This window comes from Carcharhinus amblyrhynchos, chromosome 6, assembly GCF_965287045.1.
Source record: "Carcharhinus amblyrhynchos chromosome 6, sCarAmb.v2.hapA, whole genome shotgun sequence".
Taxonomy (NCBI): Eukaryota; Metazoa; Chordata; class Chondrichthyes; order Carcharhiniformes; family Carcharhinidae; genus Carcharhinus; species Carcharhinus amblyrhynchos.
Genome location: NC_137329.1, coordinates 55,358,123 through 55,384,777, shown reverse-complemented (window position 1 = coordinate 55,384,777; position 26,655 = coordinate 55,358,123). Strand labels below are relative to the sequence as shown.

General features: G+C 41.8%; 1 protein-coding gene across 4 annotated transcripts in view; it reads right to left on the bottom strand.

Moving 5' to 3' along the window:
* LOC145343936 (activating molecule in BECN1-regulated autophagy protein 1-like) overlaps positions 1-26,655 on the bottom strand; it is a 400,132-nt gene that overhangs the window by 319,937 nt on the left and 53,540 nt on the right. For all 4 annotated transcript variants that reach the window (XM_080190487.1, XM_080190491.1, XM_080190488.1 and 1 more), the window contains one exon: positions 18,877-20,342. In XM_080190487.1, the coding sequence (XP_080046613.1) occupies positions 18,877-20,342 (1,466 nt within the window). The remainder of the gene's footprint in view (positions 1-18,876; positions 20,343-26,655) is intronic.

Below are 26,655 nucleotides of genomic sequence, written 5' to 3'. Positions count from 1 at the left end.
TCTGCATAATTCATAGCCTTTGACTTGCTCTGGTAGCCACAGTATTTACACGACCAGTCCAGTTCAGTTTCCATGAAGAACTCTTCCTGTCATAACCTGGAACTGAGATGATTGACGTCCAACAACAATTTTCCTTTGTGCCAGATATGATTCCAATTAGCTGAGAGTGAATGCAGCCAAGGGTTATTATATTTCTATATATTTCCTAACTCAACGTTGTGTTTATTTCCTTTATTGAGACACCAACAAAAATATCAAAAAAGCCAAAGAACAAAGCTTAATTACCACAAAATAATGGCAACAGCATCAGGTAAAACAAGTCTCCACTATTTTTCTGGGTGCAAATTTATACAGCATTCTATCTGGTCTGGGAGGCTGGGGACTGCACAATGTTGCTAAAGGGCATAAAAATTTTCCAAAATTTTGCAAGACTGAGGGGTTTTTTTCTAACTGCAGAAGGATGTCAAGACATGAAATATAATACTTTAATAAAGAAATGGGATGGGGGGCACACAAAGTGCTTCATTGATCAAACGGACGTCAAGCCACATGAAGCGATGTTAGAGCTGATAGTCAAAAGCTAGGTCAAAGGTCCAAGGTCATTTTGGGATGAAACAGAATTGAGAAATAAGCTATTGAAGAAGTGAATTCTAGAGACTAAGCACCTGATCACCAACAATGGCAGATTAAAAATCAGGAAGCTCACAAGATCAGAATCAAAAGGATTAAATCGAGGATTGTAGGCCAGGTGGAGATTATGGAGACAGAGGGGACAAGGCTATGGAGGGCTTAAAAAAAAAGGTTGGAAATTGACAATATAGAAAATTGGCCAATTATGTCCTGTCCATAAAAAAGACAAACCCAACCTGGCCAATTATTACCTCAATCTACTTTCTCTCAAAGCGATGCAAAGTGTCATTGGTGCTGCTGTCAAGAGGCACTTACTCAGAAATAGCCTGCTCATAAATGTTGTCTGGTCTCCTCCAGGGTCACTTCGCTCCCAACCGCATTACAGCGTTGGTCCGAAATAGGACAGACGAAGTGAAAGTGACTGTCTTTGATATTGGGAATGTTCATTACTATTCACAACTCCTCGGACTCTAAAGCAGTCCATACCCATATGCAGGAAGACCTGGACAATACTCAGGCATGGGTTAATGTCACAAGTGACATAAATGCCACACCAGTGCAGGGCAATGACTATTTCAACAAACAGAATGCAGTCATCTGTCCTTGACATTCCCCCCCCCACTCTGCCTGCTTGAGTGCAACTCCAACGATACTCAACAGCTCGACACCAAAGACAAAGCAGCTGGCTAAATTAGCATCCAAATATTCACTCCTTTCACCAATGTCATAACATGCTGTGTGCAATGTGGCCTATAAATTGTTTGTTATGTCAGGTGGTATAATGCTTCTGACTGCTCATGATAAAAATGAAAAGAAACAGCTGGAACTGCACAAACACATTTTCAAAATGGCTGCAATCATCTGGCCTACAAATTGGCCAAGTTTCTATCCTCTTCTGAACAGATATTACCAAGGGGGCATGCCTAGGCCATTTCCTAATGGGTATCACACCTGCCATTGTTTGAACATGCATCAGAACAATAATAGGCTACAGAATTTGCGACTCCAGAAGCTGCCATGAACAACAGGACAGACAAAACTGCAAAGAGGGTGATAAGGACCCCATATCTGTTTTGACAGTGGTATCTTGACAGATTTCACATTGGGAGATCAGAGTTCATATGATAGTTCTCCACAAATAGCAACTCTCATATGACCAGAACTGCATGTGCAATGATCATGAACTGTCTTCTTGTTTCAGCAAATCCACAAGAAGTCTACAGAATCTCTCCCTGCTTTTACCAAATTTAGGACAATTCTTTGCTACGTTTGGAATACATCACAGAGATAGAGAACTTAAATAGAGAAGAATTTCAAGTGTCATACATCCATTTTGGGAAATGACAGATAGCAAGTGAAAAGAGACCATCTCTCAGAAAAGTAATCAACCACAACACGTGGAATTCCAAAGCAACATCAGAACTTTTTTTTTTACTGACTTTAACTCTTAATTTCACCTCTCCCATTCCGTAACTTGTTCTGTTTTGCATGCCATGGAATTTAGGACTCATTTGACCTTTTAAGAAGTCTTGTACTTTTACTGAGCAACCTGACAATAAAACTAATTCTTTACTTGTTAATCAAGAAATCTGGTTGGCTCATTTTCTCAATTAAGCTTTACATACAGTCAAGCACATAATGGATTGAAAAACCGCTCTCTTTTTCAATAATTCAAACTCATATAGCCAGCCTCAGGGGTGGAAAAGAGAGTTTATTCATCCCTCTGGACAGGATTGCAACAACTTCACAGAAGATGCACAGCAGGAACTCAAGCTCCTTCAACAAAATTTTCCAAACCCATAATCTTTACCACCAGAAGAACAAGAGCAGCAGCCAAGGGGAACAGCATGTTTCCCTCCAAGTAATACAACATCCTGACTCACAACTATAATACCATTCCATCACAGGGATTTTTATGATTTTGATACTAACAACACAATGTAGTTACATCACACAGGATGCAATGATGCAAGAAGGTAACTCACCACTACTTTTCTCAAGGGCAATCAGAGTTGAGGAGGAACTTCTTCACTCAAAGGGTGGTGAGTCTCTGGAATTCTCTGCCCATTGAAGTGGTGGAGGCTACCTCGCTGAATATATTTAAGTCAAGGGTAGATAGGTTTCTGATAGACAAGGGAATTAAGGGTTATGGGGGGAAAAGCAGGAAAGTGGAACTGAACCACTTCAGATCAGCCATGATCTTGTTGAATGGCGGGGCAGGCTTGAAGGGCTAGATGGCCTAATCCTGCTCCTATTTCTTATGTTCTTAATCAGGGATGAGCGACAAATGCTACCTTGCCCACATCGTAAGAAAAAGTAAAAAAATGTGCCGCACATTGATTCATGAGAAAAATCGGCAAATACATCATAATGTTGTGGCACGCAATGTTTCTCTGAGAACAGGGCTGAGGTAAAATTGCTGGGACACATCAGAAATACCAACTGCACCCGATCTGAAAATGGTCAGTACAAAATGCTAGCACCCAACATTCGTCACTTGAACAGCACAAAATAATAAGCCTTCATTTCAGATTTCCATAATTCATTATGTTTAACTGTTGACAAAATAACATGGCTCTCAGTGTTTGGGATACTAAAGTTCTATTCAACTATTTTCCTTCAGCAATTATTTCAAAACTTGCAAGGAGACATAATTCATAAACATGTACGAACGAACTCTTAGAACATGTAGTCATTAACTTCAGTATTGCCAAAAGACTAGAAATGTTTTAGTCTTCAGCTCATCAGGACACTTTGTAAGAATACCAACATTAAGGGGAAACAACAATTCTTGTCCAAGAAGAAAGTGCTGATTTGCTAGCAGGTGCTACAATGGGTAATGCACCAGATGACTGACAATTAACTGCCAACCATTGTTTGAAATTTAAACCAGGCTGTTTGACCCTGAATCAAATATTGTCCTGAGTAATGAGTCAGCAAATGGCAGTCACTTATTTTGTTTAGCTGAAACAGGTGCAATGTGTACATATAGATGGCATGGTGGCACAGTGGTTCACACTGTTACCTCACAGTGCCAGGGACCCAGGTTCAATTGCAGCCTTGGCTGACTGTGTGTGTCAGTTTGCATGTTCTCCCTGCGTCCACGAGTTTTCTTTGGGTGCTCCAGTTTCCTTCTACAGTCCAAAGGTGTGTAGGTTCAGTGGATTGGCCATGCTAAAGTGTCTCTGTGTTCCAAATTGTGACATTAGCAGAGTAAACATATAGGGTTACAGGGACTGGACCTGGGTGAGAAGCTCTGTCAGAGAATCAGTGCAGACTTGATGGGCCAAATGGCCTCCTTTTGCACTGTAGGGATTCTATGTTGTTTGTCTGCAAAGAGCAAATGGATGGTCGGCTGGGATTGCGGACCCTGCAGTGTGATGCATTTGCATGTATTAATACATATAGATGCTAGTACACAAGGGTCTTTTTCAACCAATGCTTGTCGGTAAACTGGTGCATTCGCTATGGCAACACCCACCAAGTGAACCTTTCCTTCTCATACACTATAAACTGCTGTCTTCCCTCATGTCAATATTCTTTTGAAGTATCCTGATGAGTGCAAGACAAAAGGTTTTGGCTTGCCTCTTCTTTCAGCAATACTCACTGAATACATAGTTAAACAGAAGCACAGCAAAATCAGAACTAATATAAATTTATTCTAATTACTACTACAGTTCAAAACAGTCTTTCTTGAAAATGCTCACATTATTTTCTTACATAAAGGATTGATTTTGACACCCACTGAATGGAAATGAGCTGATAGAAATTGCACTGGCAGTTTCTCCTTCATATAACAAGCAACGTCAAAAATATAATGAGGTGCTACAAGCTCATTAACATGCAACTGCCTTAGCTAGCACACTGACAGATCACAATGACTCTTCAGCTCAAAACAGAAACTTTCCTTTCCTACAGCCTTCTGTTAGCAAGAACATTCATGACACTGTCAAACCTCAAAAGCAGAATTTCCTTATATCAAATATTAATTGTGACCAGTTATTTCTCAGGTCAAAATAAAATTACCAATGGAAAATACACAGATTAAATCAACATCAATAAAGAGAATATGTAGACTCGTGAAGCCAAATGAGTCCCTTAATGGGAATAACAGAATATAACAGATCTACAAACAACTGCTAAGATGTGTCACAGAAATAGCTAAATAGTTTACATGACCAAGAAATTAAAAAGCTCTCAATGTGAAAATTGGAGGAAAATACACACATCATTTTAGGGAAGCAATTAATAAAAATGTGAAAATTGACAAAGCACATGAGAAAAGCACATCCATAACAAAGTAGTGTGGGAACGGGATTTCCACATTGTGTAGATGTGGAAATCTACACAAGGCTGAAGAAAGTTGCTGCATACCAACTGGAAGTGTTCACCATACAATGCCTTGTCTGTGGTCCAGTAGGAAAATGCTAGATAGTTTGAGTAAATGGTGTTTCAAATAGAAGACATTCATTTTCTTTCTGCTATAATGGACATAAGTCATCTAGTTACAATGATAATACACAGCCTTGACAAACTCAGGTAACAAGGGCATTTCTTGGAAATAAATACTCAAACACGAAATCAATTAACCCACTTACAAAATATCCCCCAGTCCACTTTAAGAGGACATCGCACAAAAAAAAACACAATGTAAGATTTTCACAGCACATCAGTCATCTCAGTTACAAAAATTCCAGAGCTTTTAATTAATAGTGTGATCTCCTTGGACTGTTTTAGCTGATTAGGGGAAACTGCATGGTTTTCTCGATGGCATACCATGCCCAACAAACTAGAGTGCAACGTTTAAAATGATGACTAAAATAGTTCATGAGATGTGTCTTTGGACATTAATTACATTGCATTTGATAATGTCATCAGAGATTATTGGCTGAAACTGAAGCTGATGAATTGAAAGTTTAGGAAATTGGCTGAGAGGCAGGATAAGAAGAGTAGAATTAGCCAGAGTCATTGTAGTTGCTGCATAGTCCAGGCAGGAATTCTCGCCAGATATACAGCAATCAGGGCCGTTTCCACTGAACAGCACTTGGGTAGATGAGGCAATGAGCGGAAAGAGAAACGGGTGTAAATAGATGACAATTAGGAGATTATGCTACTCAGATGGCTGCACAAAGAGGTCCATGGGAACGTTTTACCTCCCCAGCCACGTAACTAGCAAATGGATTATTCAAGAGAAACGATCAATTTCAGATCAATTAAACGCATCAACTTGTATATAATTCCTGGAAACAATATGCTTCATTAGAGAAAAAAAGGCATACATATGAGGTGTTTTTGGTTGTGGATGTTCCATAATTTTCTTCTGGAATATTTGTAAATTTGGTTTACCGCGTCGTTTACCGCAACAATTTTTAGTACTTGGAGTTTTGGATTCATAAATACAACATTGTGAAGATACAAAGAGCACCTATTACAGCACTTAAGCACAGAAGAGCACTGCAATTATAACTCTTACATAATCTCCCTAAAATCACAGCAACATGTAATTACCATTTGTGCTTCAGTGTAAAATATCCATTTGAGAAAGAGTCAAAGCAGTGAAAGCACTGAAATAATTTTCCACCTGCTTGAATATAGACATTATAGTTGATTACCTTTCATCAGAAGACATTAATTTTCTTCAAGTGTTGTGTTTTGCATTATATTAATTATACATATGTAATATACTTTGAAGAGAAGCACTCTCCATGGAAAATAATGTAATTTTTTTCTGAAAGAAAATGTCAGTCTGTCAATATGAATACAAGTGTAACATCATGAACTAAATTTTCACTGCAATATCAGTTACTGAATATTAGGATATTTACCGCCATTAGAAAGCCACGCATCATAGCTTGTCAAGTACTACAATTATTTGTCACTTTCTCTGATTAAATAAGCAATAGTTTCAAACTGCTGCTTATCTCAACAAAAAAAAACTACCCTTTACATGGAACGTCTTAGAAAATGTCACAAAGTCTCACTGAGCTAAAACTATCTTGAATGTCTGAGAGGTCAAATGTAGCAACCATTTTGTATATCGTGAAATCCAAAAAGCAGCAAAAGACCCATGAATTGACTTAGAAACAGATAGGTGCAGGAGGAGCCTGCTCTGCCATTCATTGCGATCACGGCTGATCGTCCACTCAATAGCCTAACCCTGCTTTCTCCCCATAACTTTTGATTCCATTCGCCCCAAGTGCTATATCTAGCCATCTCTTGAATACATTCAATGTTTTGGCATCAACTAGTTCGTGTGTCACAAATTCCATAGGCTCACCACTCTTTGGGTGAAGAAATGTTTATTCATCACTGTCCTAAATGGTCTATCCTGAATCCTCAGACTGTGACCTCTGATTCTGGACACATCCATCATCGGGAACACCCTCCCTTCATCTACCCTGCCCAGTCCTGTTAGAATTTTATAAGTCTCTATGAGATTACCACCCCTTCCTCCCACCATTCGTCTGAACTCCAGCGAAAACAATACTACCCTAGTCAATCTCTCCTCATATATCAATCTCGTCACCCCTGAAATCAGCCTGGTAAACCTTTGCTGCACTCCATAGAGCAAGAACATCCTTACTCAGAAAAAGAGACCAAAATGGCACACAATATTCTAGGTGTGGCCTCACCAAGGTCGTATATAATTGCAGTTATAATCCCTGTTCCTGTACTTGAAACCTCTTACACAATGAAGACCAACATACCATTTGTCTTCTTTACTGCCTACTGCACCTACATGCTTACCTTCAGCAACTGGTCAGGAAGGAAAGGGAGATAAAACAGATAGAAGGTGCAGAGCAATGTGCCAAAGTGACTAATCCATCAAACAAGGCAAAATTCAATTAAAAGTAATTTGATGATTTTAATACTCAAGAAAAATGTTTGTTTCTTTGTGATTCATCTTTCAGTACAGTAGTTTAGTACAGAGATTTCTGATCAGCCATGTGATGGAAAGAGCGTTAGAACCTACACCATCACTATCCAGGCTTCAGACTACAACATGCATGTTGCCACAGCAACTCATGCTCCCTAACACCACCACAACCACAAATAGTTAGGGGAAAATGCCACAATTGCAAAAGACACTTTATACCAGAAGGAGAGCAGAGATTATTCAGTTGGTAAATGCAATCCTTGGCCAACACAGAAGTTGTCTGATCTCAGGCAAGTCAGCGCACAGAGTATGACAATTGGCCGCACTATCACCAGATTTGGGAGTGGGAAGGATGGGGGTGGTAGAGAAGAGGAAGAGAAAGAAAGATGTGCTATTCCCAATTGCCAGGCACACCAATGGCAAGTGCACATATACACATCAAGTGAGAACACAGCCTAATCTAACTGTTCACACAACTGGATAGCCTGCCAGCAGTCACTGTTTAAGCTCACATTAGACACTTTAGAGAAAGGCAGTTGCAGGTGCCAGCAAAAGTCAGTTACTTCAATTCGGGGGGGGCACGTGTGTTTTAAAAATGAGAAATTCATAGAAAAAGACATAACAAGCATCAATTCCAAGCAGAAATTGCTTTCCTCAGATTGCAAAACTTTTCCCATTTTGCCTTTGAAAATTTCTTCGACCTGCAATCTTGAAAAGGCAATTTATTGCTTTCGTTATCATGTTCAACACAACAGCACCACCACCTGGACAAAGATAATACAGCTAATGGGCACAAGCAACACCTTTATGCTCCTGACTTTTAAATAAGCTCAAAACTTCTTTACACAACATATTCCAAAATGGAACATCTACAGTCAATTTCACAAATGTAAAATACAATTGTTTTGCTGCAAACGTATCAAGTAATGCACTTGTGCTGTGAGATAGAAAGACTCGCATTGATATAGTGCTTTTGTGAGCACCAGGTACCTGAAAGCACATTCCAGCCAATGAAGTATTTTTGAACAGTATTCAATGTTGCAGTGTGGGAAATACAGCAGCAAATTTGCACACCACAGGCTCCCAAACAACGTGTTCATGACCTGATAATCTGTTATTGTGCTGATAATGGAAGAATAAATATTGGCCAAGGTACGTTTAACTTCCTTGCCCACCTTCAAAACAATGCTACGGGATCTTTTACATCTTGTTCCCACCCATAGTACACAGCCAAGTCAGGATTCTGTTAGCTTTTGAGCGATTCATCCATAAGCAAGTTGTCCGGGCCTGAAACACGAGGAGCCAATATTTTGATAAGCATGATGGAGCAGGATGATCCACCAGCAGGTTTTTTTTTAAATGTTGAGCAGTAGGAAGTCATGGGGAAGTCAAGTTGAGCAAGATACCCCTAGAAATGCAATGTGAAACAAATCAGGTTACTGTCCAATAAGACTACACAGTATGCCAATGCAGGCCAGTGCAAGACAATGGGATCTATCAAGAAACATTCAGATCTGGAACTACAGAAGGGAAGACTGGGGGAGAATAGCACAGTGGGTGGCAGCAGCATTGGGATGTTGGTTGGTGCGGGGGGCGGGGGGGGGGTGGAAAGAGAGACTGGCTGAATGAAAGAGGGGCTAAAGAGCAAAGCTGGGCTTAGCCCCAGGGAAGTGAGGCGGAGGCAATGCGTGCACATGAATGGATGCAAAGACACCTTACATATGTAATGAGGCGGGTAGAATTAGGGAACTTGCGGTGAAGGATCCTCTTGGGGAGAGTGATTATTGTATGGTGGAGTTTCTGGTGCAGATGGAGGAAGAGAAAGTGGGTTCCCGGACACGCGTCCTTTGTTTGAACAGAGGGGAGTACGGTAGGATGAGAGAAGAACTGGTGAATGTGGACTGGGGGAGCACGTTGGAAGGTAGGTCTGCTGAGGAGCAGTGGAGGATCTTTAAGGAGATCTTTCTTGGTGCTCAGCAGAAATTTATTCCGATGGTCAAAAAGGACCGTAGGAGGAGAGGTAATAAGCCGTGGATAACGAAGGAGGTGAAGGAAAATGTTAAATTAAAAGCGGAGGGTTTTAGAGTAGCTAAGAGTAGTGGGTGAGAAGAGGATTGAGAGAGGTTTAAATGTCAAAGATTGACAAAGAAGATGATAAAGAAGGGTAGGAGAAACTATGAAGCTGGGCTAGCGCTTAATATAAAAAAGGATAGCAAGAGTTTTTATAAATATATAAAAAGGAAGAGGCTGGCTAGGGTGAACGTTGGTCCCTTAGAGGATGAGAAGGGGGACTTAGTGGTAGGGGATGGGGAAATGGCTGAGGTCTTGAATAACTTTTTTGTTTCGGTCTTCACGGAGGAGGACATGAATAATTTGACGGATGTTAGAGATGGAAAGGTGGTAGGACTGGAGGGTCTCAATGACATTACTGTTACTAGAGAGGTGGTGCTCGACAGACTGGAGGGGCTGATTGTGGACAAGTCCCCAGGACCAGATGGAATGCATCCGAGGGTCCTGAAAGAAATGGCGGAGGTGATAGTGGATGCCTTGGTGGTTATTTTCCAGACGTCGCTGGATTCCGGGGAAGTGCCGGAAGATTGGAAAGCGGCTAATGTTACGCCATTGTTTAAGAAGGGTGCCAGGCAAAAGGCAGGGAATTATAGGCCGGTTAGTTTAACGTCTGTTGTAGGTAAAATGTTAGAATCCGTCATCAAGGAGGAAATAGCGAGGCATCTTGAGGGGAACTGCTTGATAGAGCAGACGCAGCACGGTTTCGTTAAAGGGAAGTCGTGTCTGACAAATTTACTGGAGTTCTATGAGGATGTGTCTAGGGCGGTGGATAGAGGAGAGCCAGTGGATGTGGTGTTTCTTGATTTTCAGAAGGCGTTTGACAAGGTACCTCACAAGAGGTTATTGCAGAAGGTCAGGGGGCATGGAGTTGGGGGTAGAGTGTTAGCGTGGATAGAGGACTGGTTGTCAAATAGGAGACAGAGAGTGGGGGTCAATGGGTGCTATTCGGATTGGTGGATGGTGACTAGTGGAGTGCCCCAGGGGTTGGTGCTGGGGCCTCAGCTATTTACCATTTATATAGATGATCTGGAGGAGGGAACCGAGTGTATGGTGTCGAAATTTGCTGATGACACCAAAATTGGTGGAAAGGCAAATTGTGCGGAGGGTGGTGAGAGTCTACAGAAGGATCTAGATAGGCTGGGCGAATGGGCCAGGAAATGGCAAATGGAATTTAATGTTGGCAAGTGCGAGGTGGTCCACTTTGGTAGGAATAATGGTAGGAAGGATTATTACTTACGTGGAGAAAAACTGCAGCAGGCGACGGTGCAGAGGGACCTCGGGGTCCTTGTGCATGAGTCGCAAAAACCCAGCCTGCAGGTGCAGCAGGTGGTCAGGAAGGCGAATGGGATGCTGGCCTTCATCGCGAGGGGGATTGAATATAAAAGTAGGGAGGTCTTGCTGCAGCTGTATAGGGCATTGGTGAGGCCGCAGCTGGAGTACTGTGTGCCGTTTTGGGCGCCGTACTTACGCAAGGATATTTTAGCCTTGGAGGGAGTGCAGAGGAGGTTTACTAGGCTGATACCGGAGTTGAGGGGGTTGAACTATGAGGAGAGGCTGAATAAATTAGGCTTGTACTCCTTAGAGTTTAGAAGAATGAGGGGAGATCTCATTGAGACGTATATGATGATGAATGGGATGGATAGGATAGAGGTGGAGAGGCTCTTCCTGCTCAGAAAGGATAGTAGGACTAGGGGGCACAGCCTCAAGATAAGGGGGGGGGGGTTTAAGAACAGAGTTGAGGAGGAACTTCTTCATTCAAAGGGTGGTGAATCTCTGGAATTCTCTGCCCGTTGAAGTGGTGGAGGCTACCTCGCTAAATATTTTTAAGACGCGGGTTGATGGGTTTTTGATAAGAGAGGGGATTAAGGTTATGGGGAGAGGGCGGGAATGTGGAACTGAGCCACGATAGATCAGCCATGATCTTATTGAATGGTGGGGCAGGCTCGAGGGGCTAGTTGGCCTACTCCTGCTCCTATTTCTTATGTTCTTTCTTATGTTCTTATATTAGGGACCAGTGGTAGGTCAGGCACGGGAAAGGAGGAAGGTCGAGGTTCAAGGCTGATAAATGAAAAATCATCGATCAAATGTTTAACCTGTTCAGGGAAAAGCCTCTGGCCAAGAGACAGTAGTGGGGGAAAAATGGTCCAAATTGTGCAGTTTAGAACGAACTGCAAGCCCTAGGTACTACCCGAACTTCAATTCTAATTGAATTTGAGACTATAGCCACATAAGAAACAGGAAAGAGTTTGATGAAGTTGATCAGGAAATTAAGTTGGTTAATACTTTTCAAAAACAGGGCAGCTCAACTGATATATGCCAACTCTTGGTTTCTGGTTCAGCCTTGGATGCTGGTTCATACACAGTCTCTGTTCTCTCCCCGTAATTCCTGCTTCCATGTGGACAAAAGGCTCTGCGAACCTCAGTTTCAAAAGTTGCCGACTTGCTCAATAAAAGCTGCCGCTCATTAACTCTTTCCAAGCCACAGCCCACAGTATAATCAATGCTGTTATTACATTCTGATTGGCCTAAATGAGGCAAGGCTAGTTCTTAATTGGTTTATGGGGTGGGTGATTGATCCATGATTGGTTTAAGTGGTGCACGACCAGTTTCTGAATGGCTTCTCGGTCATCGATTGATTTAACTTCTCTCTGTTCCCTGACTGGTCCTTCTAAAGTATCAATTAAACATCGGACCAAGTGCTTCTTTCTGTTGCTTTATTTCCTTCTTAAGATAAAAGAATGTTTATAATTCCTTCCTTGTGTACCTGTTCGGAATAGGGGACATATGCTGTCATGCACCCATAAGTGATAACTTGAGCTCATCGGCTCAGGCTTGTTCAACTAATACTAAATCAGACCCCTGAGTGTTTTTAGAGGCCATTTTATAGAGCGTTTTTTTTGTGTGGTTACTTGGAACAGGCGACTTATAAAACAAAAAGACTGGTAAAGTTGCTTATACCCTTAAAACTGATCAAGATTATCAAGTGGGTAGCAAACTGAGGTTCTACAGTATGTATAGAACATTGGTCCGAATGATTTTGATATGGTTTTATCTTCAATAAAGCAGGTAAATGATGTCTGGGAATGTGGATTTATTGATCCAAATGATCTACAAGTATCAGTATGTCTTTTAGAATTTCATTAAAACAGATGCTTATCAATGTGTTTTCAGGCTCAAGGGGACAGATGGCCTACTCCTGCTCCTAGTTCTTATGCTTTTGCTGAGAGAACTACTTCACTATTGTATGCTGCTGTTGTAGAATCTGTAACTGCTTGGTATGTGTCAATTAAAAATACAAATAGCTTTGCAAAACTTAGTTACTGAAATTACAGTCTATATAACATGCATATAAAACAACAACAATGAGTGGTGTGTTAAAAATAACACATTTGATGTTAAATTTAAAATAATTACATTATAATTTAGAATGATAGATATAATTAGCTTTTGTACATCTAAATTTACACAAAGATGGTTACATACTGTGAAAAAGTTTTTTTCTCTTGAACATCAAGTTAAACTGCACTAATTTAATGCACAAGCCTGAATGTTCTAACATATTTTATTTGCAGAGTAGGTCTTTGAATTTAGGGAATGCAGCTGATCATTTTTAATTGCTAGGGAGGTGGCTATTCGACCTTGACGTCTTGTATCAGTAGTTTAAGGGCCACATGTTGTTTTACCCATCCAGTGTGTGTCATGCTAACAAAGGTAAAGTCAGGTGATGAGCAAGTGTCCCAGAATTCAGTATAAAAGTATAAACAGGCTGACGAACTTTGATTTGACTAATGTTCATAGCAAATCTATAAACAAATTGTAAATAACTATCAAAATTAAACTTTCCTACATCGTAATTTGCAGTCCTCCACATCTTCTATAGTCTACTCAAACTTGGTAAGACTCAGTTATTTTCAATTTCTCTTCACAATCTTGATTTCTGCACTATGAGCCTTCATTGAAAAAATATTGAGACCTTCCTCACAGCAACTGATTTTTGAAAAATTCAACGCACCTTAACCAAATACTTGAGCATGTATAAAGTTCCCTAGGATTTAAAAAAAAAATGGCCAAGTGTGGCTAACAACAATATTCCACAAAGAACCAAATGATATCAGATCCAACATTACTTGATCCACATCAGCTAACATTTTTGACCCTCACTGCTGCACAGTTTCCTACATTATGGAGAGAAAGGGAATTGTAATTGGAAGGTAATTCACTTCACCTTTAAAGACATGCCACCAGTGAGATGAACAGGGGCAAATTCTTTGGAAAAGGCTGAACTGCAAACAGTCAAGGAAGGAAGATGACATTGCAAAGAGGAACGAAAGACACCAAAAGACACTGTTCCACTGAAGGATTGGACTGGAGTCAAAGTTTGGGGAAGGGGCTCTTATGAATATCCGACAAGGCTGGGTCTGGGTGTTTAGATGGTTACTCTGTGGAGTAACTACCTAAAGGCATTTTTTCCTTCTAACTCTTTCAGAATAACTATCAGGGTAAAACTGGCAGAACCAGTTAGTGATTTAAATCGCTTCTGACAGATGGTTCCCAGCCCAGTGCAATTATCCAAGTTAGTACTTCTGGGCAATTGCCCAGGTAAACCTTCGTGGGAATTTCCTGGCGAAATTCCCCAGCACATTATTGGGTACCCTCCAAATGCAACACTGGGGAACCTGGAAGTTATGGACCCTCCCTTCTGTTTGAGAAGGCCAAATTAGTATTTTCAACTAAAAAAACTATTTTCTCTAATGATTTCTCAGGTTCTTAAATATAACTTAACTGTACTAGTTTCAGTCAATAAAAAAGGGCAGCATAGTGGCACAATAGTTAGCACTGCTGCTTCACTGCCAGGGATCTGGGTTTGATTCCAGTCTCGGGTGACTGCGTGGAAGTTGCACCTTCTCATCATGTCTGCGTAGGTTTCCTCTGGGTGCTCCATTTTCCTCCCACATTCCAAAGATGTGCAGCTTAGGTAGATTAACCACGGTAAAATGTGCTGAGTTATTCTATATTTGAACCATGTGAATTCCTCAATTAGGTTCCACTAACTCCCTAATATTTGTTAGAAGTAGAAACCCAGAGACATTGCAGTGAAATTGTTATCTTTATCACAATAGTACTTCTTTAAAGCCCCAATACATGCCATACCCAACCCATTCCTCTCATTGGTCTCATATTTCTTACAATCCCTCCCATGTCACCACATCTCTATTCCACACTTCCCATGTATTCCTGAGGTAACTTTGCTGTTGGTATCCTCTTAACTACCAGTGTTTGTTTCCTCCACATGTATTTCTGTGTCTCCTGCCCCAAATCCTCCAGCCTGGTAACATTGTTGGTCTCCTCTTAGCTGCCACTTTCCTCCACAAAACCCCCATCCCACTGCAATCATTGGCTGCCTCTCATATGCTGCCATGCGAGTCAAGTTCCACCCACCAACTAATTAGGAAAGTGCAGGCAGATAAAATATATTCTACATATGGGCCACCTGACTCCTTGATTAGATGTTGGCCAGTAATTTATTCCCAAACATTCATTCTATGACATTCATTGTAACCTCCCCTTAAGAGGGAACAAAATTAACAAATCTTAGCATCAAAATACATCTGACTGAAATTTGATGCAGCCCTGCAACTTGGGTTTATTTTCTTAAATATTAACAATTTGAACAATGTCTGACAGTTTTCAGTCCATGATAACCTGCAAGGAGGTGAAACTGATCATTACAAAATAAAATGGAACTGATTCATCCAGACCAAAAGTGGTTGACAATAAAAAGGAACTGACAAAATATTTAGAACATGCAGAGGTAATGCATGCCAATGGAAGATGTCACTTGAGCTACAGTTTTGAGAATCTAGACCACCGCATTTAATTGTATGGAGGAGGTTTTCATTATGTGGAGATGCCGGCGTTGAACTGGGGTAAACACAGTAAGAAGTCTGACAACACCAGGTTTAAGTCCAACTGATTTATTTGATAGTAAACTCACAAGCTTTTGGGGTTTGCCCCTTCGACAGGTGAATGAAGAGTTCTGGCCTCAGACAGAGCATATAACAGCACAGACAGTTTACAGATTACTGATTAGAATGCGAATCTTTACACCTAACCTGTTAATCAAGTTTTAAAGTGGCCAACAACGCAAGTGGAAGGAGCATTAAGTCCAGGTTAAAGAGATGTGTATGGTCTCCAGACAGTACAGTAAGTGAGGTTTAGCAAACCCAGGCAAGTCAAGGGGGTTACAGATAGTGCGACATGAACCCAAGATTCCTGTTGAGACCGTCCTCATGTGTGCGGAACTGGTTGGACTTAAACCTGGAGGTTTTCACTGGCAGGCACGTTGTCCAGCCACGTAGATCTGGTTTTTTTAAATTACTACATAAATATACATTAGATCAACCCTACAATTAGCGATAATTTAATAACTCCCCCAAATCTGAAACACTGCCATTGTAATTTCAGTGTTATCTGGTTGTGGGTTATGATAGAATTGTCATGAAGCTCTAACCATAGAATGAGGAAATACTCTCAAGATGTGTATGACAGCATGTCATGCACACACCTACCCTCCAAACACACCTACATTGGAAGATTTGAATTAATTCATCCTGCAGTACAATACATGAAGCCTGCAGTACACGAAAGATCTCAACAGGATGCCACAAAGCCTCTGAAATACTCTTTTCACCCCGAATCATAACAATGACAGTGTTAAGCAGTACAAACAACAACTTTTTATACTCATCACATGCAGTCCGACACAGGTTATTTGGATTCAGTATGTTTTCCCATTGGATGTGGTATCTAGAACACATCACAACATTTCAAGATAGCACAGCTGAAGCATATTGTATTCGAATTCACTAGTGCAAAGGACAGCCTCTCTCAACATCTAAATCCACATACCTGAATTCCAAACGTCTTTGAATCTCATGTGCCTCCAGATTCTCATCACTAAGTGCACTGTGCCATTTTTTTCCAAGTCCGGAATGGATAATCTCATATTTGCCTACATTGAAATTCATTTGTGACAATTTTGTCTGTTCGCTTAATCTATTAATATCTTTGTACAAGTTTCTGTCTAGATTGTTTACAATGCTACTTACTTTTGCACCATCTGGAAATGTGGCACATAATGCCCATCCTTTCTCCCTCCAAAAAAAATGATAAGTGGTTGGACCTCTGGCACACTGTCTTGAATCTGGTTCAGAATTTGGTCTGGGATTGCAGAGTGTTTCATGGAGAAAAGTAAAACTTCAGCATCATTCCAGATTGTACAGCAGCCAGATATACTGTCTGGCCATACCCAGATACTTTTGAACCCTGCAAGTCCCTGATCTCAGAAGACATTTAGAAGGGTAAGGGAAGAGGAGGAAGAAAGTAAAGTGGTGGGTGAAGGGAAAACTAAAGAAACCTGCTGCTGACTACTGCCCACCAACTGGACCAAGACGTATGTGTGTGAAGTTCTTACTTATTAAGAGTTGAATGAAGCTTGACACAAGTGAAATATTTCATTTAAACCCTCTAATAAAGTTCATGCATGACAAAACATTTTTAAAATCATTTAGACAGACATTTTATCAGCTCATTCAATCCACTTCATATCACCCTCTAAACTGGGTACAATGCAGATTCATTAAAACAATACTTAAAAGGGTTAAATTGATAGATTGGATAAATTTGAGTTTGCATTCCCTTGAGCTGAAAAGATTTAGTTAGGTGTGATATAATTTAAATTTTTAAAACGATAAAGGGTTTTGTTAAGGTAGATAACCTACACTGGTGGAGGAGCCCAGAACAACAAATTGCATATAATCTCAAAGAACAGAACTATGAGGTTCAAGAGTAAAATCACAATGGACTTTCCCAACACAAGAGGAACAGTGGAAATCTGGGACTCCCTCCATGAAAAGAGAGTCCATTAAAAATTTCAAGTTCAGCATTGAGAGTTCTGTTAGGCAAGGTTACCAAGAAATGAGAGAAAAGTCAGGTAAATGAGGTAGAGGACAGATTAGCTATGTGCCTCGTTGGTTTGCTTGTTTTCATCCTGTTCAGTAATGTTCAAAATTTAAAAATTAATTTTATTTGTGAGTACCCAAGCTTTCTCTTACTTTTTTTGATAAAAATGGAAATTGATAAATATCAATAAAAACCCAAAAATAAAACCAATAGATTCACAGAGTCAGCCACTGAAGCTTTTATAAATGTGCAGGTCAGAGTCAGGTCCTGCAACATGACATTTTAATGCTGTACTCAGAATTTCCCCTGAGCTTTCCACATAGATATCTATTCTGCAAGATGGAAAAAAGGGAAAATAAATACTTATTAGATTTGTATCATCTGGGTGGTTGGCTTTAATGTTCTCAGGTGTGCAAAATCAGCGAGGGATTGTAATAAGGGAGATTCAATTGTTCTTCATGGTCCCATAGCAAACACAAGGCATCAGTTGGAAGCCTGACATGTGCCATTTTCAGGTTAAGACCCCTTCATTCTTTTTGTAGCTGTATGCATCTGCTGTGGTGTGACTAAGAACAAGCAATTGATTCAGGAGAGCTAAAACAGGATAACAATCCAATTGGTAGCTTTAAACCAGCCAATTCAAGGTAAGTAGCTATTCACCAAGGACAGAACTGTTTTTTTTAACATAAGTATGCCTTAGTTGTCATAACCACATAGTCCCAGCAGCATGTTGCTAACCTCAATGAGTCTTTGTTGGCAGTCTTAATCACTACATTTCACAATAACTTCTCTGGTCAGTGAAAAGAGAGGTCTGAGGCTTCAAATAAAGCTTACATGATACAGTGAAATCTATGATAGACAAGTAGAAAATGAGCACAGTCTTTTCATCACTGCAGCCATTTACCACCCAATGGAACACAGTTCATGTTAGTTATCACCAATCAGTAAAGACCACGTCCACATCTGTGCTCTAAAGCATACTCATGTCCAACATTCTCCAGCTACAACTGAAGTCAAGGTGGCCATCCTACACACAAACCAAAATTACCAAAGATTGAAATTAACCAAGCATTATGAATTTAAGTGCTAAACAAGATGACATAACTTAAGTTTCCAGAGAGACTGTTAATTTCAGTCACAAATTGTATATTCTTGCACAGGTAAGAGTGGGGAAAAAAGAGCAAGAGCTGACTCTAACATGTACCAACTTTACAACTTGGATGTGTGCAACTGTATGCAATCAGTATTTTTTCCTTTAGATTAATATCCATTTGGAGAACATCAGACGCTCAAGTTGATTTTAACTTCCTATAGTATAAGAACACAGCAAAATTTACCTTCTCAGCAAATTTTCTTCTGAGTTTTCTTCAGGCATTTCTTGGTTTAAGGCCTCTTGTGAAACATTTGACATTCTGTTTGATGTTGGTTGACTATACACCCGCTCCCATTGTCCCGTCTCATTGTTAAATGTTAGACCCATTGTACGTTCCCCTTGCTGGCCAGAGCCATGGCGAGTAAATCTGCCTTCTGAGCCACTCAATCCATGAGCCCTACCCATGATCCCTCTACTTGGTGGGGTTGGGGAATGGCTGCTACCCTGCCCTAGTGGTTCATAACTGTTTGGCACATGCCAAGAGCTGCTCTCATTGGATGAAAAAAGTTGTGTGGTCCGCTCCCATCGCTGAGTGTCATGGTTAAAAGTCAAAAGATTGTGGCAGGCTCTGCAACGGCTAAGATGTCCACCTGATGAATTGGAAGCATTTTCACCATTTTGCTGCGATGGTCCTGCCCTATTAGGCTCTATGTTATTGTTTAAGATCTCCTGCACCTGCTGGGATTGATTGGACTCGCCACCAACTCGCTGATCCACGTCCTGGAAGCTGTCCATCTCCATGAAATAGCGGCTCAGGTTGCACTGGAGGACATTCCTAACAGACGGCTGGTTGTTCGATCTCTCTTCGCCTGTGCTGCTGTTAACACCAGTGTTACCACTACTGCTTGTGCCAGGGCTTGAGACACTGCTCCCCTCAGAGGCTAATGTGTAAACAGGTTGAGCGTTTGTCTCCTGCTGTCTCAGCACTGATAGTAAGCTTACAGATGATGCACTAGTTCTAGGGGGTGGCATGCTTTCCAATTCAGACCTTGGTGATATGTTCAGCATTGTTCTTGTCCAATCAGACCCACTTAACCTGGAACTTTGTTCCCTGTACCCAGGGGTAGAGTTAGATTGCTGCAGTCCCCCTGAATGGTATGCTGTATGCCCTAATAAACCCCTCCTGCTAGTGGCTGCAGATAAATTTCGAAGAGAGTTGCCAGAGGTCTCGTAGTTAACAGTACTGAATGCAGAAGGGCGGTCAGGAATACGAGGATCAGGTTGGGATAAGGGCCTTTCTGAAGGAATACGAGGCTCAGTCCGTGCAGATGTAGAGGTGGTGGCTGCGGAGGATGTTGACGGAGTACTGTCTTCACTGGGCACAGAAGAGGAGGATGATGATCTCAGGGCAGAACAACGGCTACACAAACAAACCAATCCCATGTGATGAACACACTCCTGTACAGGATAGCTGAAACGGTCTCGAAGCACAGCATATACCGAAGTCCGACCACTTTCACCTGCTGGCAAGGTGTTCTCCTCACTCTGGCTCTGATCTCCAGTCGTTGTACCAGATGACCGTGAGGACAACATGTGTAGAAAATTGTGAAGCAGTGGTGTTCTACGGACAGGTTGAGATTGGAGGAAAGACCGCTGACGATATTGAGCTGTGTCAACGTTATCCAATGGAACTTCACCATCATCATCATTCTAGGAGAGAAAAAGAAAATAAGTTGCAGAATCTGTCTTTTCTATACAAGAATTCTCTATCCCAACTCTCTAAACTCTCCAGAGAAACATTTTCAGTTCCCTTTCTTTTGGGAAGGAGGAAAGCAAGAGTGGCAGGAGTTACTGAAAGAAAGATCACTAGGACATGGTTAACAACAAAAGCCCATGTGCTTTTGCATCTGTGATGCAACTTTTGGGCAAACAAACACCATGGTCCCAAACCAGGTCACCCGAAAAAAAACCTCATGACACAAATGGAAATCACTCTTCATGCAGTCCCTTGTCGGAAAGTACGCTCATAAAAAGCAGCCGAAACACCCATTACCAACAATGCGGTCAAATTGAAAAGAAACTCAGGTTACCCTAAAGACCACCGGCGCGTATTTTCATAATCTGGAGTGAGCATCAGGAAACACTCGAGCAACCATCAAGCACGTTCACATAAGCTACCACAATTATCACCAAATTAGTAACCTAGATCCTGCTCTACCAATAGTTTTTAACCATCTTTCTCAAGATCTACTATCTTTGGGTCCAAATCTGAACTCCAGAATAATTACCAAAGACATGATCCATTGGAATTCAATCACCATGCCCTGAAATACCATCACTGCAATATTGCCACCTTGTCCACAATGCTCACTTCCACGTCAAGAGACCACAGACAAAACCTAGAAGGTGGCCAAGGAATCCCACATTGCTGATGAGCAATTGTCAGAGATAAGTTTACAATTTTAACTTATCAGGTAGATGACAAAGGATTCTCAAATTAAAACAATAAATTCACTTTCTCCACAGATACTGCCAGACTCACTGAATATTTCATGCACTTGCTTTTATTTCAGATTTCCAGTATCCCCAAAACTTGGTGGGAGAAAAAACCTTTTTATTGCATTTTGTTGATTGGAAGTTGTAAAAGTCTAGCACAAACCTGTCAACTAGACAAAGTTGTATCCTAGCCCCAACCAACATCTATAGGACACAGCAATTTCTTACTGAGTTGGCATACTATTCCTGACTATTTAAAATTTATTTGCCCACCTCCTCAACAATAACTACAAGCATCATAGTGAAGGACACAAAAATACTACAGCAAAAGCTTGCACGGTCTTGCTGCTTAAAAAATGCTAATACATCCTCTTGCCAATGCTATGTAATTTACATTCTAGAAATCCTAAAATTGACATTACCGTAAATGTTTCCTTTCTCGTGAATAAAATCCTATTGGGTTACAAGAGATTTATGGAGGATGTTTTACAGCATTCAAGCGGTTTCATTATACAGTGCCTAGATCATCAGGCACATAGCCACCTAACTACTGTCAACTGAACTCATCAAGCTGAAGCTACTGTTTCTTTTATAAAATTATGGATAGAAAATATTTCCAAACTAAGTAATATTTTAAATAATCTCAATACTATACAACTGTGCCGTTGATGTATTCCATAAAATAGAACAAACACTGCTGTACAAAGATTTTGAAACATTGTTCTGTCTTGAGGCTGTATTTCTTCATAACCTAAATTAAAGAGAGTTCGTTGAAAGAATTAAAGGATCACGTGAATCTGAATTCAGACCAACAAGTTTGGGTGGCTTGGTTGTTAAAGGTTTGAGTGTGGGGTTCTTTTACTGGGGGAATGGTGCAAGATATTCCCACCTGTAAACTATGATGCAAACAGCTATGTTGGTGAAGAGATTGTTCGTCACCAACTTCCAAGGAAGGTTAGCTTTTGATTGAGTGTGCCCACAGATGTCAGGTTTTGTAAATGGTAATACTTTCATTCCAAAATAGGATTAAGTTAGGGGTTCTCAAGAATAGCTAATTATCATTTCTTCTTGATTACAAGGCCCACAAGATTCTCACTGTCACGCAGTTGGGCTTGCAGGCCTTCAAAAATATCAGTTGGGGGGTGGGGGTATGGTTGCAGGTCTACACTTCTGCAGGGCCATAAACATCAAGATGATGGTTTGAACGTGAGAAATGTTGTGGAAGATAAACCCAGCACAAATTAGTGGTGAACTCATATCCTAAAAAGAGAATGGATGAACCAGAGAAGAGAGAAGGCAGTTTCTTAAATGGGTACTCACCTTCAGTCCTTGGGAATCTTACTACATGTTATGTTGAATATCCTGGTTAATTCAGGGAGATGGGGCCAGATAAGGAGTACTTGCACACACAGTCTACTGAAAGAAGCAGAGGTTAAATCCCAGCTGAATGAGAAACGGTTGCCATGTTTTCACAACGTCAACTTGAAGGTTGGGCATTGATTTTGATGGAGCATGTCATATCTGGCCTTCAAGGCCTGGGGTTGGTCGAAGACGTTGACCGCTGGTCTTGCATTGAGTACAAAGGACAAGATATTGAGAAGGGTTTGAGATGGCAGAATGCGATGAGTCCTTGCCATCCAGCAAGGCGTAAGGTTTCTCTTTACTAGGACTTTGGGATGATGACATAGTGGAGATGCAAAGGCTTCCATAAAACTCTGAATGAATCCTGGATATTGCTTGTGGGTTTTTGGTATGATCTTATAAGCACTCATTTTGGGTGAGGGAAACCCCTGTTAGAATTACTGCTGCCAAGTTTTTCTTTTGTGCTTAATATTTGGGGATTCAGGAATCCTTGATGATCTCCGAGTTAGACAGATCATGTATCCTGAAAAGGACCAGCGTTCTTTTTTCCGTCAGTGGTGCCTCTGGTGTTGTTAGAGTGGGGGATATGTGTACTGTGCACACCCAGGCATTGTCAGCAAATCCTGGAACATCTGGCCTTTGAGTTGGTCTCAGTTACTTGGCTGTGCAGGTAGTGACAGTGGTTACTTGATCACACAGCTCATGAAATGTACAGTGGGCATATCATTTTGTGGTTAGGATTTTTTTTGATGAAGGGAAATAAATTGAATCTTGTTGATGATAGGGCCCAAATGGTGCCTCTGGGGCAAGCACAACACCAAGTCAAAGTCAACGGGTTTATTTGGTAGCACAAGCTTTTGAAGCATCGCTCTTTCTTCAGGTGAGCGAAGGGTTGTGTTCACGAACAGAGCACATAGACACAGACTCAATTTACAAGATAATGATTGGAATGCGAGTCTTTACAGATAATCAAGACTTTACAGGTACAGGCAATGTGAATGGAAAGAGAGTTAAAGAGGTGTGAATTGTCTCCAGCCAGGACAGTTAGTGACATTTTGCAAGTCCAGATAAGTCGTGGGGGTTACAGATATAGTGTGACATGAACCCAAGGTCCCAGTTGAAGCCAAGTTCTGCACATAAGGATGGCCACCAGATTTTGCTCGGCAATTCTGCATTGAGTCGCGAAGGCCACCTTGGAAGAATGCTTACCCAAGATCAGAGGCTGAATGCCCGTGACTGCTGAAGTGTTCCCTGTCAGGAAGAGAACACTCCTGCATGGTGATTGTCGAGCAGTGTTTGTTCATCCGTTGTCGTAACGTCTGCATGGTCTCGCCAACGTACCATCCCTCGGGATATCCTTTCCTGCAGCATACCAGGTAGACAATGGTGGCTGAGTTGCAAGTGTATGTATAGTGTAAATGGTGGATGGTGCTCTCACATAAGATAATGGCATCCACGTTGATGATCCAGCATGTCTTGCAAAGGTTGCTGTGGCAGGGTTGTATGGCGTCACGGTCACTGTTTTCCTGAAGGCTGGGTAGGTTGCTGCAGACAACAGTCTGTTTGAGGTTGTGCAGTTTGAAGGCAAGAAGTGGGGGTGTGGGGATGGCCTTGGCGAGATGTTCGTCTTCTTCAATGGCATGTTGAAGGCTCCAGAGAAATGTCGTAGCTTATCTATTCTGAGGAAGTACTGGACGACTAAGGGTACTCAGTCCGCTACGTCCCGTGTTTGTCTCCTGAGGTCGTCGGTGCGGTTTTTCATTGCAGCACATTGGAACTGTCAATTGAAGACTCGAGCATCATATCCTGTTCCTACGAGGGGATCTTTCAACTTCTGTTGCAATCCTCATCTGAGCAGATCCTGTGTATACGGAGGGCTTGTCCATAGGTGATGGCTCCTTTAACGTATTTAGAGTGGAAGCTGGAGAAGTGGAGCATTGAGGGGTTATCCATGGGCTTGCAGTACAGCGAAGTGATGAAGTGACTTGACGGAGGTGTGTCCCCAAGAATGCAACCAATTCTGCAGAGTAATCCACAGTGAGTCTGATGGTGGGATGGATCTGTTGATGTCATCATATTAGTTGTTTCAGTGATTGTTCACTGAGTCCAAAAGGAAGAAAATGTCATCCATGTATCTAGTGTATAGCGTCAGTTGAAGGTCCTGTGCGGTGAAAAGATCTTGTTCGAACCTGCGCATGAAGATATTGGCATAGAGAGGTGCGAATTTGGTCCCCATGGCTGTGGTGTGTGTCTGGAAGAAGAACTGGTTGTTGAAGGTGAAGACATTGTGGTCCAGGATGAAGCGGACAAGTTATAGAATTGCATCTGGAGATTGGCAGTTGTCAGCATTGAGTACTGAGGCAGTTGCAGCAATGCCACCACCGTGGGGGATGTTGGTGTAGACTGCCAAGACATCCATTGTGACAAGAAGTACTCCTGGTTCAACTGCTCCATGTGTGCTGAGTTTCTGTAAAGTCCATAGTGTCGCAACAGAAGCTGGAGGTTCTTTGTACAAATGGGTCTCAGGATGCCCTTGACATAGCTGGAGAAGTTCTCAGACAGGCTCCCATTGCCTGATACAACGGGATGGCCTTGTGTATCTTTGGGAGGCAGTAGAGATTTCCAATGTGGGGAGTACGTGGGATGAGAGCACAGAGGGTGCTCTGAAGGTCCAGATCAAAGATCTCGATCAGTCTGTTGAGTGTTCTTTGGTTGGATCTACAGGTAACTGTGTTTCTTGTTGTTCAGTGTTAGTATACTTCTTTGCAGCAAATCTGTTTTATTCAGTATGACAGTGGCCCCTCCTTTGTCTGCTGGTTTGATGACAGTGTTGCAGTTGGTCTCGACAGCGTGGATGGCATTGCGTCGTGCTTGGGTGACGTTCGGGGCTGATTCAAGAGTGCCGCTGATGAATCTGGCATTGCAGCATCTCCTGATGGCTTAGACATACATGTTGAGTCAAGGGCAGTGGCCTTCTGGAGAAGTCCAATTCAATTCTTTCCTCTTCAGTTGCTGCACCGCGGATCTCTGTCAGCTGTTCCAGTTCATTGGCTGTCTCAATGTGTTTGCCTCTTGGGGTTTGCGGAAGAACTCTTGCAGCCTCATTCGCCTAATGAATTCCTTTGTGTCTGCTGCAAGACTGTCAGGGTCCATTTTGGTGGTGGGGCAGAAATTAAGCCCTCGGCTGAGAACTTCGATTTCATCTGGTTGAAGTGTGTAGTCCGACAAGTTGTCAATGGATTTCCCTGCAGTGGTAATGCTTTCTACTGTGGTATCGGGGTGGGGGGACTTGGTTGCTACTGGTGGTCGTGCTGAGTTTCTCAAGTTTCCTGTTCTTAGTGTGCATGTAGATGACACAATTCTCACCTGCTTGGCAGTGTTTCGCACCTGATCTGTGTCCTGAGCGCAAGTTGAGAATATGGACTCCATCCTGGTTTCCAGGTTGCAGCTTCTGCTATAGAGTTGGTAGCACAAGCTTTTCCAAGGTTCCCAATGTTCAAACGTCTCCCAAGACGTTTGTGAACACAACTCTTCAGAGCTGTGTTCACAAACATCTTGGGAGATGTTCGCATCTTGGGAAAGCTTGTGCTACCAAATAAACCGGCTGGACTTTAATCTGGTGTTGAGAGACTTCTTACTGTGCTTATCCCAGTCCAGCATCTGCCTCTCCACATCACATCTCTGGGGTGCACAGAGATAGGGGCAGTATTTGTTTTGTTCAACATACAAGAGTGATGCAAGTATTCTTGGCCTGTCGGCCCTCATTCTAGTGTGCCATTGATTCTAGTTTAGCTTGACTGAGCAGGTTAGGGTAGCTGTAACCGTGTTTATCCACATCAAGTGGGAGTATGTCACTCTCCCAAGATGTCCCCTTCTGGAAGCCTTCCAATTATAACATAAGGAATAGGAGCAGGAGTAGGCCATCTCGCGCTTCAAGCCTGCCCCGCCATTCACTAAGATCATGGCTGATCGGCAGTGGATCAGTTCCACTTTCCCACTTTCTCCCCATAACCCTTAATTCCCTTGTCTATCAGAAATCTATCTACCTGTGACTTAAATATATTCAACGAGGTAGCCTCCACGACTTCAATGGGCAGAGAATTCGAGATATTCACCACCCTCTGAGAAGAACTGCCCCCCCCCCCTCCTTATTTTGAGGCTGTGC